The sequence below is a fragment of the Pristiophorus japonicus genome, chromosome 5 (assembly GCF_044704955.1).
Source record: "Pristiophorus japonicus isolate sPriJap1 chromosome 5, sPriJap1.hap1, whole genome shotgun sequence".
In the NCBI taxonomy this organism is placed as follows: domain Eukaryota; kingdom Metazoa; phylum Chordata; class Chondrichthyes; family Pristiophoridae; genus Pristiophorus; species Pristiophorus japonicus.
In genome coordinates this window covers 287,152,028-287,168,981 of record NC_091981.1, presented here as the reverse complement: position 1 = coordinate 287,168,981, position 16,954 = coordinate 287,152,028, and the positions used below count along the sequence as shown (strand labels likewise).

The 16,954-nt window shown below is 45.5% G+C and overlaps 1 protein-coding gene across 1 annotated transcript in view; it reads left to right on the top strand.

The window, feature by feature from the left end:
* The window catches only part of mindy4 (MINDY lysine 48 deubiquitinase 4), a 278,164-nt gene that overhangs the window by 139,701 nt on the left and 121,509 nt on the right, over positions 1-16,954 (top strand). The window contains exon 8 of the mRNA XM_070881748.1: positions 1,659-1,775. Coding sequence (XP_070737849.1) covers positions 1,659-1,775 — 117 coding nt within the window. The remainder of the gene's footprint in view (positions 1-1,658; positions 1,776-16,954) is intronic.

Sequence of the window (16,954 nt, the reverse complement as noted above, 5' to 3'; positions counted from 1 at the left end):
CCATGCTTTCGTACGCCTCAGTGAATACATTGACTATGGCTTGGAGTTTAGCCTCTGTGCGCAGACGCAGGTGTTGGGATGGTGTTGGACCTGGCCTGGAGACAGCGAAGGTTGAACAGGAGGCTTTACCCACGTCTGATATATCGAGACAGGAGTTCATATCAGCACCTGAGTGATGCAGACTGTGTTTATGCAAGGGAGTTGTAGCCGAGATCTGTGAGTTAGTAAAAGCAAACCTGCAACCTAGAAGCATCAGGAAGACTGCTTGATTACAGCTGCACTTTCATTCTATGCATCTGGATCATTCCAGGCCACAATTGGGGATACGTGCGCCATTTCTCAACAGAAATTGGAAGCTGTTCTCCTCATCAGCGTCTGAATCTTTTGCATCGTCATGGTTGGCCTCAAGTTCAGCAAAATATAACAGAACAGACAAATGGTTAGCAGCAGAGGAGGGGGCAGAGTGGGTGGCATGAGTAGGCTCACACAGCGCAGGCAGCAGGCTGATTTGAAGGGCCATGATAGCACGTTGCATCATCTGAAGCGTAGCTGATGGAGATATCCCCATGAACCGAAGCATGGCTAGCCCGCGCAGTACTTAACATTTAGCAAAGCCAGACTCCTGGAATTTTCAGGATTTACCCTCTCCCTCGAGTGTGGGCCCAGCTTGTGCAGTGGTGGTTGCTTTTCTCCAGGCAGGACCCATCAAACCAGCGACCCTGTCTTCCAAGGGTGTCAGTGGGTGCAGATTTGCCGGGCCTCCTCCTGTTCGCGTTCTTTCCCTTTTGTTGTGTGTCCCCCTTCCTCTGCAAAGATGAAAACATAACTTTTTAGGGAGGGTGTCTTTCTGCTGTGTGGGACATATATAGCTGGTCATATTTACAATTGCAATTCCATTGAATAAATGAAAATATTACTTGCTAACTACTTGACCAAGGTTCTGCCACTTCTTTTTGCACTGGCCTCCAGACCTTGGGGTGGTCACCATTGCACAATAATCTTTTGCAAGTTGGTTCCAGCGTTTCTTCATTTCTTTTGGTGAAACTTTTGTGTGACCTCTGCTGGTGTCTAGCTCCTGCCATCTGCCCTCATTCACAGTAACCAGTGCCTCCACTTCATCCTGTGAGAAATCCTTGGTCCTTGAGCCGCGTTGCATCTTGTATTGCAGCTCAGAGTTTTCCAATGAGAATTAAAGTTCTCACACACAACTGGCTCTTGAGAAATGGCCGAATGCAGACCGGGAGCTGTACTGGGCATGTGCGCCCACAGCAATCACGTCAAAAACGTTGTTCTTCTTTTTTTTTCACGCATGCGCAGAAGGGTGGCCATCGTTTTTTCGGCACAGACATTAGGCTCCAGCCCCGGAGGCTACAGGACAGGTTGCGCGGTGCCAATTAAAAAAAAAAAATAGAACGGGGAAACTTGCTATTTACTTTTTTTTGGAGTAGTTGGGGCCAGAAAAAACAGGCGTAACTCTGGCAATATGCCCAAAAAACGGCATTGATAAAAATTGAGCCCATTACACCGGAGGTAATAGAGGTAAAAAGAGAATTAGATGCCACGATGTACCAGACAGATATGTACCCGACGGATGAACAAAAGTTGGCAACTTTTCTTGAAGGCAGCTTAACTTTTTAAAAACGATTTTTTGTTTGCAGCAGCTCAAAAATCTTCTATTTGGGTCCAGCTTTTCCTGCTTTGCCGAGGAATGGAAGATGCAGAGTTTCACCTTTAATGATCTACCGGACTTAAAATACGGCATTGTGCAGAAGAAGGTGAAGTATTTTCTAATTCTTTGTACAGCACTGGAAGGAAGATATGTAATTTTAAAAATCAAATCTATCGTCTGCTTAAAATACATCAGCTGCGATTGAGCTATACGAAATGACACTGGTTTCCTAAACAAGAGATAATACTCAGGCACCAGCCCACTCTGTAATTTCCACTCCCGTACGAGTCCACCCTAGAAACCCACAGGGCCCCATGATGGCTTGGCTCTCGGCCAGCCCCGTCAGCATCAGTTGACTTCTGCAAACCTACAGGCCTCGTGATGATCTGGCGCTAGCCCACCCCATAATTTCCAACCTCTGCACGAGTGCACACTGGAAAAACCCACGATGGTCTGGCACCAGACAGCCTTGTACTCACCAAGACCGCCTCCGTCCACTTCTGTAACATCTCCCATCTCTCCCACTGCCTCAGCTCAGTATGCTGAAACCCCCATCCTTGCCTTCGCTACCTCGAGACTCGACTATTCCTTCCACCTTGCATCCTCCCTATACTTGAGCTCAACCCAAACTCTGCTACCCGTATCCTAACTCTGCACCAATTTCCCGTGCACTAAATCTGTCTGATTTAGACCTGTAAATTGAATGAACTCGATTTATAAAAAAGAACTTGCATTTCGATAGCGCCTTTCACTATCTCAGAGCATCACAAAGCGCTTCACAGCCAATGAAGTACTTTTGAAGCATAGTCACTGTTATAGGAAAGCTATATTGTGTGCCCATGCCATTATCGCTATTTGATGATGCCTGTGATGGGGATGAGTTGGAGATGGGCTCCATTGATTAAAATGCAGTTCCTTATTTGTCTTTGAGCCAATCTGGCATCACCAAGCCCTGGCTGAACAATAGCAGATCCCTGTGTGAGTAAGAAATTAAAGAAGACTAACACATCAATTTGATCTTTTTACATTTTTTTTTTACATAAACACATTTTGTTTTTTCTGCCAATGTTCCTTCCTCCTTTTTCACCATGTCAAGTACCTTCTAGTACCTCGCCCAAGTAATCCACAGTATCCGCTGTGGCTCAGTGGGTAGCACACTCGCTTCTGAGTCAGAAGGTTGAGGGTTCAAGTCCTGCTCCAGAGACTTGAGCACATAAATCTAGGCTGACACTCCCGTGCAGTGCTGAGGGAGTGCTACATAAGAACATAAAAATTAGGAACAGGAGTAGGCCATCTAGCCCCTCGAGCCTGCTCCGCCATTCAACAAGATCATGGCTGATCTGGCCGTGGACTCAGCTCCACTTACCCGCCCGCTCCCCGTAACCCTTAATTCCCTTATTGGTTAAAAATCTATCCATCTGTGATTTGAATACATTCAATGAGCTAGCCTCAACTGCTTCCTTGGGTAGAGAATTCCACAGATTCACAACCCTCTGGGAGAAGAAATTCCTTCTCAACTCTGTTTTAAATTGGCTCCCCCGTATTTTGAGGCTGTGCCCCCTAGTTCTAGTCTCCCTGACCACTGGAAACAACCTCTCTGCCTCTATCTTGTCTAACCCTTTCATTATTTTAAATGTTTCTATAAGATCACCCCTCATCTTTCTGAACTCCAACGAATAAAGACCCAGTCTACTCAATCTATCATCATAAGGTCTCTGGAATCAGCCTAGTGAATCGTCTCTGTACCCCCTCCAAAGCTAGTATATCCTTCCTTAAGTAAGGTGACCAAAACTGCACGCAGTACTCCAGGTGCGGCCTTACCAATACCCTATACAGTTGCAGCAGGACCTCAACTGTTGGAGGTGCCGTCTTTCAGATGAGACGTTAAACCGAGGCCCCATCTGCTCTCTCAGGTGGATGTAAGATCCCACGGCACTATTTCGAAGAAGAGCAGGGGAGTTATCCCTGCTATCCTGGCCAATATTTATCCCTCAAACAGATTATCTGATCATTATCACAGTGCTATTTGTGGGAGCTTACTGTGCCCAACTTGGCTGCCGCGTTTCCCACATTACAACAGCGACTACTCTCCAAAAAAGTATTTAATTGGCTGCAAAGCGCTTTGAGACGTCCGATGGTTGTGAAAGGCGCTATAGAAATGCAAACCTTTAATAATCATTGTTTTAATTTTGTTTCAATTTATTCAAGTGTGTGAGCCTTGACTGTCAATGAATACTTTTGAAGTATAGTCACTATTGCAATGTAGGAAACGCTGCCGTAAGACTAATGACCAGATAATCGATTTGCGTGATATTGGTTGAGGGATCAATATTGCCCAGAGCACTTCCCTGCTCCTCTTCAAATAGTGCTATGGGATCCTTTACATCCACCTCCGAGGGCAGACACTGGTTTCGTCTGAAAGACGGCGTCTCCACAGGATCTGAATGAGCCTCGCTTATTTTGCTCAAGTTGTTGGGGCAGAAGGGGAGAAAGGAGGCCATGCTCAAGTTTTCTCCCTCCCATCAGACCCTTCTCCAGTCCTCTAGCCGCTGCTACAGTAAGTACCGCCACCCCTGTACAGGTCTGGTCTGGGGTCGGTGGTACTCTGACAGGGAACTTGGCTGGTTTCCCTGCCCCCCTCAATTATTTAAATGCGGCAACTCAATCGATGGGTGGGCAGCATCGATCCTTGCTGGGAGGAGGGGGATGATTTTGATCGGCATTTTCAGGGCTAAGGCCCTGGCTTTCCCTTGACCGCCAGACCACGGATAAAATGAAGCCTACAGTTTGAGTCCGGTTTGTCTCCAAACCTCTCCGGTGCTACCACAGAGTGGAGGACGACTTTCCGTGCCAGAGCAGCTCTGTTGATTTTAGTACGGGGCCACAACATTTGTAATGTATTTGCTTCATGGATTCTTCGCTTAAGAATTCAGAGCAGCACATTGCTATTAAGAACTAGTTGCTTTATTAGCAAAAGGTTTAACAATCGCACGACACATTACCAGTTCATCCACCAGGCTCACAACCACCTGCCTCATCGTGGATCCCCCGAACCCAACTGGCTGGGGTTTTATTGAGTCTTGTGAACATCACGTGACTGGCTAAGCCACTCCCAGCTCTACAGGTGCATACATTACAACATCAGACTGCCTGGACCCAGCCTCTCAAGTTTTCCTAACAAACTACTGGCTGGGTATGTATTGTCCCCAGCCAAATAGACAGTTTCTTAAACGATAAGGGGATAAGAGGTTATGGGGAGCGGGCAGGGAAGTGGACTGAGTCCATGATCAGATCAGCCATGATTGTATTAAATGGCGGAGCAGGCTCGAGGGGCTGTATGGCCTACTCCTGCTCCTATTTCTTATGCTTTTATGTAAGTCCCTCTGAAGGGGGGGGTTCATGGGCTGGTATGACGTCTCACTGCACCTGCCCTGCTCTTCCCCCACCTTCAAGGTCTCGGATAAACTGAGCTGCTCCCTATCAGCAACACCATGGGGGCGGCCTAGAGCCGAGGAGACCAGAAATGACGGCCTCGGCTGTCCTTCAAATACAAAGTATTATCTTAAACTTTTATTTCCCCTTCAGAGAGTGGCACAATGCACAGTTGGTATTTATTTCTTTGGGAAGAGCTCAATAACGTGGAAGGGGTGGGGGTGGGGGGAGCCTTTTCACTTGGTCCTGTCGTGTGCTGGTGAGGAGGGCAGAGTTCTCGGCGTTGCTATGTGAGCATGTAAAAATGTTCTCGCTCCCCATGAGAGCTGCCGACTGTTTGTTAACCTGGCTGGAGCTGAAACTTTCTCTGCCTTTCTGAGTCACTGTGCCAGATTGTGATGTGATTTTTTTTTCTTTTAATATCCCAGTGTAGTCGTTTGTTTAACCCTTCCTCTGGCTAACCTGAACATACATTCATCGGCGCTGCTGTCAGCTTGTTTGATGTTTTTCCGTTTGTTGTTTTACGAATGAATTACGCATGAAACTGATTCAACTCCTGTCAGAACCTAAATAAAATTATGTTTTAGAATTTCAGAAAGCCATTGTGGGAACCCCAAAGACAAAATATTAAAAAAAAAAATCTGAGGTAACATTGCAAAATATTTATATTGATTGTCACCGTGTTGCGGGGCGGGGATTGGGGAGGAACAATTACAGTTCGGATTTCTTTGACCGATGAATGGTATTGGAATTCGGGAAGTAACTGGGTTTTTGTCGTGAAAGATTTTGATTAAAGAAGAATACTATGTATGCCCTTGTATAGCTGTCTTCCTGTGTGTGTGTGTGTGTGAAAAGACATCTAACTCGTAGTTGCTAAAAAGGAGGCCATCTATTTAATTACATTGTTCCCCATACTTTGAGACTATTTGCCGATTTTAATAACAGATTATCCGATTTTCCCCCGAACACTGGTGCAGTTCCTGGAATCCCACATGATATAAGTGGAATCTGACTTTCTGTGAATGATTGGCTTTGATTATAACTTGAAACGTTTGTGTAACGGCGAGTAGCATTTGAAAACAACACTCCAGTGTCCTTCTGGTAATCAAGCTCCTGCAAACTGCAAAGAAATATTCACCCAAACGTAGAATAAATGTGGTAGTTCCTGGATTGCAAAGCCCCTTTGGGATGTCCCGAGGTCGTGAAAGGTGCTGCAAGTCTTTGCTTATTTAAAAATCTAATTCCTCTGGAATGTTTTTAGGGAGCATGGACTTTCAGATTAAAGGGTCTTTGCACATCAAAAGAATCTCTGTGCAGACAGACAGTGCTTTGACAGTTGGTGTTCAGGCAGCCTGATCTGTAGCACGCGAGAGTTTAGTGTTATCTTGGTTCCAACGCTCATGATAACTGCATCCCAGTTAATTGCTTTGATCCTGGGATGATGCACGCCCGTCATTGGAAATAATTGTGGCTTGTATTAGCAGCATGTGCCTCAGGAGGGTGTGGAGCGGGGGGTTGGGGGGGTTCGGGGGCACAGAATGCTTTCTGGATAGCTGAAAATGAACAGAATTGACCGTTTCTTTTTCATTATTGATTTTAAAAGTCCTTTGTAGTTTCCCCACAGTGACTCAGTGCTGCATTTGTTCTATGGAACTGAGCCATGCAGCACACACACAGGTCCCAGGTTCAGTACCCAGCCTCTGCTGAGTCAGCAGATCTTGGCTGTGAGGACAATTGGCATCTTTAGCTCTGGTCTCGGAGGGGAAAAGAATCAACCAGGGCTGTCACCTCTGATCTGTGCTGTAATTTATGATTCTATTTGGCTGCCATTTGTCCCATCATGCCTGTGCCGGCTCTGGGAAAGAGCTAACCAATTAATCCCACGTCAACCCTTTCCCCATAGCCCTGCAAATCTTTCCTCCTTTGAGTATTTATCTAATTCCCTTTTGAAAGTTATTATTGAATCTGCTGCCACCAGCCTTTTAGGCAGTGCATTCCAGATCATCATATAGTTAAAAAAAAAAAATCACCTCATTTCCAGGATCATTCTGGATTGCGAAAATAACCCCAGGCTACAATTCTCTACAGTTAACAGTCTCCTTAAACTCCTCTCCCCTGTCTCCACCGCACTCACCTCCAACAAGTGTGAGGAGCTCATGGACTTCTTTGTCTCAAAGATTGAGACCATCTGATCAGCTACCTCTCCCAGTTCCCTTCCTTCACCTAACCCACAGGGCCAAACTTCAACTGAGACTCCCACCTGCCCTCGCCCTAAACTCACATCCTTCTCTAGTTTTGCTTTGATCTCTCCTCTTAATCTCTCCAAGCTAACCTGTCCATGAGCCCCACTTCCTGCTCCCTTGACCCTATTCCCACTAAACTGCTGATCACCCAACTTCCTTTTCTGGCTCCCATGTTAGCCGACATTGTTAACGGTTCTCTGTCCTCAGGTACTGTTCCCCTCTCCTTCACATCTGCCGTCATCACCCCTCTCCTCAAAAAACCAACCCTTGACCCCACTTTGCTTGCTAGGTACTGCCCCATCTCCAACCTCCCTGTCCTCTCCAAAGTACTTGAATGTTTTTTTGCCTCTCAAATCCATGATCATCTTTCCATGAATTCAATGTTTGAATCCCTTCAATCTGGCTTTCGCCCCTACCACAGTACCGAAACTGCTCTCATCAAAGTCACAAATGACATCCTTTGTGACTGTGACAAAGTTAAACTATCCCTCCTCGTCCTCCTGGACCTGTCTGCAGCCTTTGACACGGATGACCACTCCATCCTCCTCCAAAGCCTATCCACCAATATCCAGCTGGGTGGGACTGCACTCGCCTGGTTCCATTCTTATCTATCTAATCGTAGTCAGAAAATCTCCAGCAATGGCTTCTCTTCCCACTCCTGCATTGTTACCTCTGGTGTCCCCATCTTAAATATATTCATTAACCCAGTCTCCACAGCTCTCTGGGGCAGAGAATAATATAGATTTAGAACCCTCTGAGAGAAGATATTCCTCCTCATCTCAGTTTTATGTGGGCGGCCCCTTATGATAAGACTTTGGTCTCAATTTTCCCCAAAGCTGTTTTTTGGTGTACTTGACTCGGCTGTTTTTTTGGGTCCAAGTACGTAAAAAAAAATCTTCCAAGTTTCCCCGTTTGATTTCTTCATTGTGGCACCCCCTAGCCTGATGTTTAGTTTTGGAGGTGGACATCAAGATCTGTGCCAAAACATAGAAACATAGAAAATAGGTGCAGGAGTAGGCCATTCGGCCCTTCGAGCCTGCACCACCATTCAATGACTTCATGGCTGAACATGCAACTTCAGTACCCTATTCCTGCTTTCTCGCCATATCCCTTGATCCCACTAGTAGTAAGGACTACATCTAACTCCTTCTTGAATATATTTAGTGAATTGGCCTCAACAACTTTCTGTGGTAGAGAATTCCACAGGTTCACCACTCTCTGGGTGAAGAAGTTTCTCCTCATCTCAATCCTAAATGGCTTACCCCTTATCCTTAGACTGTGACCCCTGGTTCTGGACTTCCCCAACATCGGGAACATTCTTCCTGCATCTAACCTGTCTTCAACCCGTCAGAATTTTAAACGTTTCTATGAGATCCCCTCTCATTCTTCTGAACTCCAGTGAATACAAGCCCAGTTGATCCAGTCTTTCTTCATATGTCAGCCCCGCCATCCCAGGAATCAGTCTGGTGAACCTTCGCTGCACTCCCTCAATAGCAAGAATGTCCTTCCTCAAAACGATCGGGTTACCACGGTAACCAGGGACACAATGTGGGCTGAGGCTGGAAAGTGAAACATACAGCCAGCTCACAGCAATCTGCACAAGCACATTAAACATTGCCGCAATTTACCTCCATTAAATTATTAAAGTGTAATGACAAAAATCTCCCCCTCTGCCTCTCTCTCCCCACCACCCCCAACCCCCTAGTCCCCGCACCTATCCCTGGCCAAATTTGCCTAAATGGCCGGAATTGGTGCGGGTGGCAGGTTACGCTCCCTTTGACTCAAAAAAAAAAAAATGAAGCTAAAAAAATCGTAACTAACTGAGTTACGCTGGCGCACATTGATTGGGGAAACTTGTATTTTTTTTTAACTTAGGCTAAAAAAAAGTGGCGCGCGCCAAAAAAATAGTGCAAATCACTGGGGAAAATTGAACCCTATGTCCCCTAGTTTTAGTTTTCCCTATGAGTGGAAACATCCTCTCTGCATTCACCTTGTCGAGCCCCCTCATTATCTTATATGTTTCGATAAGATCACCTCTCATTCTTCTGAACTCCAATGTGTATAGTCCCAACCCAACCTCCTCAACCTTTCCTCATAAGTCAACCCACTCATCTCCGGAATCAACCGAGTGAACCTTCTCTGAACAGCCTCCAATGCAAGTATATCCTTCTTTAAATACGGAGACCAAAACCATACGCAGTACTGGAGGTGTGGCCTCACCAATACCCTGTACAGTTTTTATACTCCATACCCCTTGCAATAAAGGCCAACATTCCATTTGCCTTCCTGATCACTTGCTGTACCTGCATACTATTTTTTGTGTTTCATGCACAAGGACCCCCAGGTCCCACTGTACTGCAGCATTTTGTAGTTTCTCCATTTAAATAATAATTGTCTTTTTTATGATTACACATTGACATTGAATAAATTGCAAGTCAGAGCTGACGCTACGAGCAAGGAATTAGATTCAACAAAAAAACTGCCACAACAGGTTCGGATATATTCAGTAAGATGTTTTGGCAGCAATAATTCGTCATGGGATTCTGATGGTTATGGTGCCATGCTCATCTGAGCTCCTTGATGAGATGATTGCTTTGAAATTGCTCAAGCATATCCACTATTACCAGAGCCTGATACTTGGCCTGATGGCTACCTTCCTAAGTGAGTTCTTGACACTGCCAATAAGTTATTCACCAGTCTTGGGCATTTCAGACCCATGTCCAGGTCTTGATACCACCCTGTGTTCCTGACGTACCTCCCCCGCTCCCCCGATTGACCTGAATGCTGGTATCTTCCCACTTGTGGGGCAGGTGGAACGACCATCCGGCCCCAGTGGGAATCCCAGGCTAAAGTCTTTGAGGCTGTCCCCGTGTGCCCAGTTCTTGACCCCTATCTTCCAGAATTCTTCAAGCTCTGATTAAATTCGGGGCCTTTAGGAGAAATGGAGAGAAAATGAGTAGATAATTTATCCTCCCCAACTTAGAAAAGAGAGAACTTGCATTTTTATATAGCGCCTTTCACGATCTTTGGACGTCCCTAAGCACTTTACAATCAATGAAGTACTTTTTGAACTGCAGCCCCTCTTGTAATGTAGGAAACGCAGCAGCCAATTTGTGCACAGCAAGATCCCATAAACAGCACTGTGACAATGATCAGATTGTCTGTTTTAGTGATGGCGGTCGTGGGATAAATATTGGCCCGGTCACCGAGATGGGGAAACTCTTAAATAGTGCCGTGGGATCTTTTCCATCCACCTGAGAGAGCGGACGAAGCCTCATAAGGACATAAGGACATAAGAAATAGGAGCAGAAGTAGGCCATTTGGCCCCTCGAGCCTGTTCCACCATTCAATAAGATAGAAACATAGAAATTTACAGCGCAGAAGGAGGCCATTTCGGCCCATCGTGTCTGCGCCGGCCGACAAAGAGCCGCGCGGCCCTTGGTCAGCAGCCCTAAAGGTTACATACAAACCCATGAACAATAACCGAAAGGCAAAGAGCACCCAGCCCAACCAGTCCGCCTCACACCACTGCAATACGCCTTATACTAAAAACATCTACACTCCACCCCAACCGGAGCCATGTGATCTCCTGGGAGAGGCAAAAACCAGATTAAAAACCCAGGCCAATTTATGGAGAAAAAATCTAGGAAAATTCCTCTCCGACCCATCCAGGCGATCGAAACTATTCCAGGAGATCACCCTGCCTGTATTTGATTCACTGCAGTACTTACCATTATATCTGCGCCGCCCAACAAAAGGTCATCCAGTCTAATCCCAATTACCAGCTCTAGATCCGTAACCCTGCATGTTAGGGCATTTGAAGTGCCCATCCAACCATCTCTTAAAAGTGGTGAGGGTTTCTGCATCCACCACTCTTCCAGGTAGCGAGTTCCAGATCCCCACAACCCTCTGCGTAAAGAAGCTCTCCCTCAAATCCCCTCTAAACCTTCCACCAACCACCTTAAAACTATGCCCCCTCGTAATAGCCCCCTTCACCAATGGAAATAGACCCTTACTATCCACTATGTCCAGGCCCCTTAATATTCTGTACACCTCGATGAGGTCTCCTCTCACCTCCTCTGTTCCAATGAGAACAACCCCAGCCTATCCAATCTGTCCTCATAACTAAGATTCTCCATTCCAGGCAGCATCCTCGTAAATCTCCTCTGCACCCTCTCTAGTGAAATCCCATCCTTCCTATAAAACGGCGACCCAAACTGCCACTCCAGCTGTGGCCGAACCAAAGTATTATACAATTTAAGCATAACCTCCCTGCTCTTATATACTATGCCTTGGCCAATAAAGGCAGCATTCCGTATGCCGCCTTAACCACCTTATCCACCTGGCCTGCTACTTTCAGGGATCTGTGGACAAGCACTCCAAGGTCCCTTTGTTCATCTACACTATTAAGTGGGCTACAGCTTAATGTGTACACCCTTTTCTTATTAGCCCTCCCAAAGTGCATCACCTCACAGTTCTCGGAATTAAATTCCATTTGCCACTGCTCTGCCCACCTGACCTGTAGATTGATATCCTCCTGCAGCCCATGACTTTCCTCTTCATTATCTACCAGATAGCCAATTTTAGTGTCGTCTGCAAACTTCTTAATCATACTCCCTATATTCAAATCTAAATCGTTGATATATACCACAAAAAGAAAGGGACCCAGTACTGAGCCCTGCGGAACCCCACTGAAAACATACTTCCAGTCACAAAAAACATCCATCAATCATTACCCTTTGCTTCCTACCTCCAAACCAATTTTGGATCCAACTTGCCACTTTGCCCTGGATCCCATGGGTTTAACCTTCATGTCCAGTCTACCATGCGGGACCTTATCAAAAGCCTTGCTAAAGTCCATATATATTACATTGTATGCACTACTCTCATCGACCCTCTTGGTTACCTCCCCAAAGTTAGTCAAATATGATCTTCCCTTAACAAATCTGTGCTGACTGTCCCTAAATAATCCTTGCCTATCCAAATGCAGATTTATCCTGTCTTTCAGGACTTTTTCCAATAATGTTCCCACCACTGAGGTTAGGCTGACGGGCCTGTAATTACTCGGCCTATTCCTTTTTCCCTTCTTAAACAAGAGCACTACATTAGCAGTCCTCCAATCCTCCGGCACCATGCCCATATCCAAAGAGGACTGGGAAATGATGGTCAAGGTCTCTGCTATTTCCTCTTTCACTTCACTCAACAACCTGGGTTGCATTTCATCCGGGCCTGGGGACTACTTTCAAAGCTGCTAAACTCCTTAATACTTCCTCTCTCTATATATTTATTTCATCCAGAATATCACACTCCTCCTCTATAGCAGTATCTGCATTACCTCTTTCCTTTGTGAAAACAGATGCAAAGTATTCGTTAAGAACCCTACCAACATCTTCCGCCTCCACACAAAGATCACCCTCATGGTCTCTAATAGGTCCTACCCTTTCTTTAGTTACTCTCCTACTCTTAATATATTTATAGAACATCTTAGGGTATTCCTTAATTTTACTGGCCAAGAATTTCTCATGCTCTCTTTTGGCATTCCTAATCTTTTTAATTTTGCCTCTTATCTTTCTATATTCCTCTAAAGATTCTAAAGTATTTAGCTGTTGATATGTGACATAAGCTTCCCTTTTTTTCTTAATCCTCCCCTGTAAGTCCCTAGATATCGAGGGGGCTCTCGAATTATTTTTCCCAGCCTTTTTCTTTAAGGGCACATGTTTGGCTTGAACCTTTCGGATCTCCTCCTTGAATGCCTCCCACTGTTCCGACACCGATTTAGTCACAAGTAGCTGTTTCCAGTCCACTATGGCCAAATCACTCCTTAACTTAGAAAAATTAGCTTTTCCCCAATTCGGAACTTTTATTCCAGGCCTATTCTTGTCCTTATTCATAACCAACTTGAATCTGACTGAATTATGGTCACTGGCACCCAAATGCTCCCCCACTAATACCCCTACTGCCCAGCCTCATTCCCCAAAACTAAACCCAAGACCGCGCCCTCTCGTGTTGGGCTTGCTACATATTGACTAAAAAAGTTCTCTTGAATGCATTTCAAAAATTCCGCACCCTCTATACCCTTCACCACTAAATTTGCCCCAATCAGTATTTGGCTGATCTGATCTTGACCTCAACTCCACTTCCATGCCCGCTCCCCATAACCCTTGACTCCCTTATCTTTCAAAAATCTGTCCACCTCCACCTTAAATGAATTCAATGACCCAGCCTCCACAGCTCCCTTGGGTAGAGAATTCCAAAGATTCTCAACTCTCAGAAGAAATTCCTCCTCATTTCCTCCTCGGTTTAACATCTCAACCGAACGACAGCAGTACTGCACATCAACTGAAAGACAGCACCACTGACAGTCCTGCACATCAACCGAAAGACGGCACCTCTGACAGTACTGCACAGGAGTGTCAGCCTAGAATGTGCCCAATTCTCTGGAGTGTGACTTGAACTTTCTCAGGTGGACATAAACGATCCTCTGGCACTATTTTGAAAAAGAGCAGTGGGGGAGTTCTCCCTCGTCGACCCGTCCAATATTCATCCCTCAACATCATTAAAACAAATTAAGATCATTGGCACATTATTGTTTGTGGACCTTGCTGTGGTTTTGGTATCTTTATCTGAGGAAGGATATACTTGCCTTTGAGACGGTGCAATGAAAGTTCACTAGATTGAGTAGATTGGGCCTATATTCTCTGGAGTTTAGGAGAATGAAAGGTGATCTCATGGAAAAAAAAAAGAAATCGAAAGGTGATGTTACAAGCAAGGGGGTAAGTGATTGGATGGCTAGTGATTGGTAAGTAGTTTTCTTTTTTCTTTTCTATATTAGTAAGTAACATTCAGCATTATTGCCAAATTAAGTTAATCTAGGGGTTAAGTCATGGCAGGACAGCTCGGACACGTGTTATGCTCCTCCTGTACTAAGTGGGAAGTCAGGAACGCTTCCGGTGTCCCTGACGACTACATGCGGGAAGTCTATCTGCCTCCAGCTCCAGACTGACCTCATTGCGGCTCTGGAGCTGCAGGTGGATTCACTCTGGAGCATCTATGATGCTGAGAATGACGTGAATAGCACGTTTAGCGAGTTGGTCTCACCGCAGGTAAAGGATACTCAGCCAGATAGTAAATGGGTGACCAGCAGAAAGAGCGATGGAAGGATGGTAGTGCAGGGGTCCCCTGCATTCATCCCCCTGCAAAACAGATACACCGCTTTGGGTACTGTTGAGGGGGATGACTCATCAGGGGAGGGTGGCTCTGCTGCACAAGAGGGCAGTAAAAAGAGTGGGAGAACTAAAGTGATAGGAGATTCAAATTGTAAGGGGAATAGATAGGCATTTCTGCGACCGCAACCGAGACCCAGGATGGTATGTTGCCTCCATGGTGCAAGGGTGAAGGATGCCTCGGAGCAGGTGCAGGACATTCTGAAAAGGGAGGGTGAACAGCCAGTTGTCGTGGTGCACATAGGTACCAACGATATAGGAAAAAACGGGATGAGGTCCTACGAGATGAATTTAGGGAGCTAGGAACTAAATTTAAAAAGTAGGACCTCAAAAGTAGTAATCTCAGGATTGCTACCAGTGCCACGTGCTAGTCAGAGTAGGAATCGCAGGATAGCTCAGATGAATGCGTGGCTTGAGGAGTGGTGCAGAAGGGAAGGATTCAAATTCCTGGGACATTGGAACCGGTTCTGGGGGAGGTGGGACCAGTACAAACCGGATTGTCTGCACCTGGGCAGAACCGGATTGTCTGCACCTGGGCAGGACCGGAACCAATGTCCTACGGGGAGTGTTTGCTCGTGCTGTTGGGGAGGAGTTAAACTAACATGGCAGGGGGATGGGAACCTATGCAGGAAGACAGAGGGAAATAAAATGGAGATAGGAGCAAAAGATAGAAAGGAGAATAGTAAAAGTGGAGGGCAGAGAAACCCAAGGCAAAAATCAAAAAGGGCCACATTACAGCAAATTTCTAAAGGGGCAAAGTGTGTTAAAAAGACAAGCCAGAAGGATCTGTGCCTCAATGCGAGGAGTATTCGGAATAAGGTGGATGAATTAACTGCGCAGATAGCAGTTAACAGATATGATGTAATTGGCATCACGGAGACATGGCTCCAGGGTGACCAAGGCTGGGAACTCAACATCCAAGGGTATTCAACATTTAGGAAGGATTGACAGAGAGGAAAAGGAGGAGGGGTGGCGTTGCTGGTTAAAGAGGAAATTAATGCAATAGTAAGGAGGGACATTAGCCTGGATGATGTGGAATCGGTATGGGTGGAGCTGCGGAATACCAAAGGCAGAAAACGCTCGTGGGAGTTGTGTACAGACCACCAAACAGTAGTAGTGAGGTTGGGGACAGCATCAAACAAGAAATAAGGGATGTGTGCAATAAAGGTACAGCAGTTATCATGGGGGACTTTAATCCACATATCGATTGGGCTAACCAAACTGGTAGCAATGCGGTGGAAGAGGATTTCCTGGAGTGTATTCGGGATGGTTTTCTAGACCAATATGTCGAGGAGTCAACTAGAGAGATGGCCATCCTAGACTGGGTGATGTGTAACGAGAAGGGACTAATTAGCAATCTTGTTGTGCGAGGCCCCTTGGGGAAGAATGACCATAATATGGTTGAATTCTTTATTAAGATGGAGAGTGACACAGTTAATTCAGAAACTAGGGTCCTGAACTTAAGGAAAGGTAACTTCGACGGTATGAGGTATGAATTGGCTAGAATGACACTTAAAGGGTTGACGGTGGATAAGCAATGGCAAACACTTAAAGATCACATGGATGAACTTCAGCAATTGTACATCCCTGTCTGGAGTAAAAATAAAACGGGGAAGGTGGCTCAACCGTGGCTAACAAGGCAAATTAAGGATAGTGTTAAAACCAAGGAAGATGCATATAAATTGGCTAAAAAAAGCAACAAACCTGAGGACTGGGAGAAATTTAGAATTCAACAGAGGAGGACTAAGGGTTTAATTAAGAGGGGAAAAATAGAGTACGAGAGGAAGCTTGCAGGGAACATAAAAACTGACTGCAAAAGCTTCTTTAAATATGTGAAGAGAAAAAGATTAGTGAAGACAAATGTAGGTCCCTTGCAGTCGGATTCAGGTGAATTTATAATGGGGAACAAAGAAATGGCTGACCAATTGAACAAATACTTCAGTTCTGTCTTCACGAAGGAAGACACAAATAACCTTGCGGATGTACTAGGGGTCAATGGGTATAGTGAGAAGGTGGAACTGAAGGATATCATTATTAGGCGGAAAATTGTGTTAGGGATATTGATGGGATTGAAGGCCGATAAATCCCCAGGGCCTGATAGTCTGCATCCCAGAGTACTTAAGGAAGTGTCCCTAGAAATAGTGGCTGCATTGGTGGTCATTTTCCAACAGTCTATCGACTCTGGATCAGTTCCTATGGACTGGAGGGTTGCTAATGTAACACCACTTTTTAAAAAAGGAGGGAGAGAGAAAGCGGGTAATTATAGACCGGTTAGCCTGACATTAGTAATGGGGAAAATGTTAGAATCAATCATTCAGGACGAAATAGCAGCGCATTTGGAAAGCAGTGACAGGATCGGTCCAAGTCAGCATGGATTTATGAAAGGG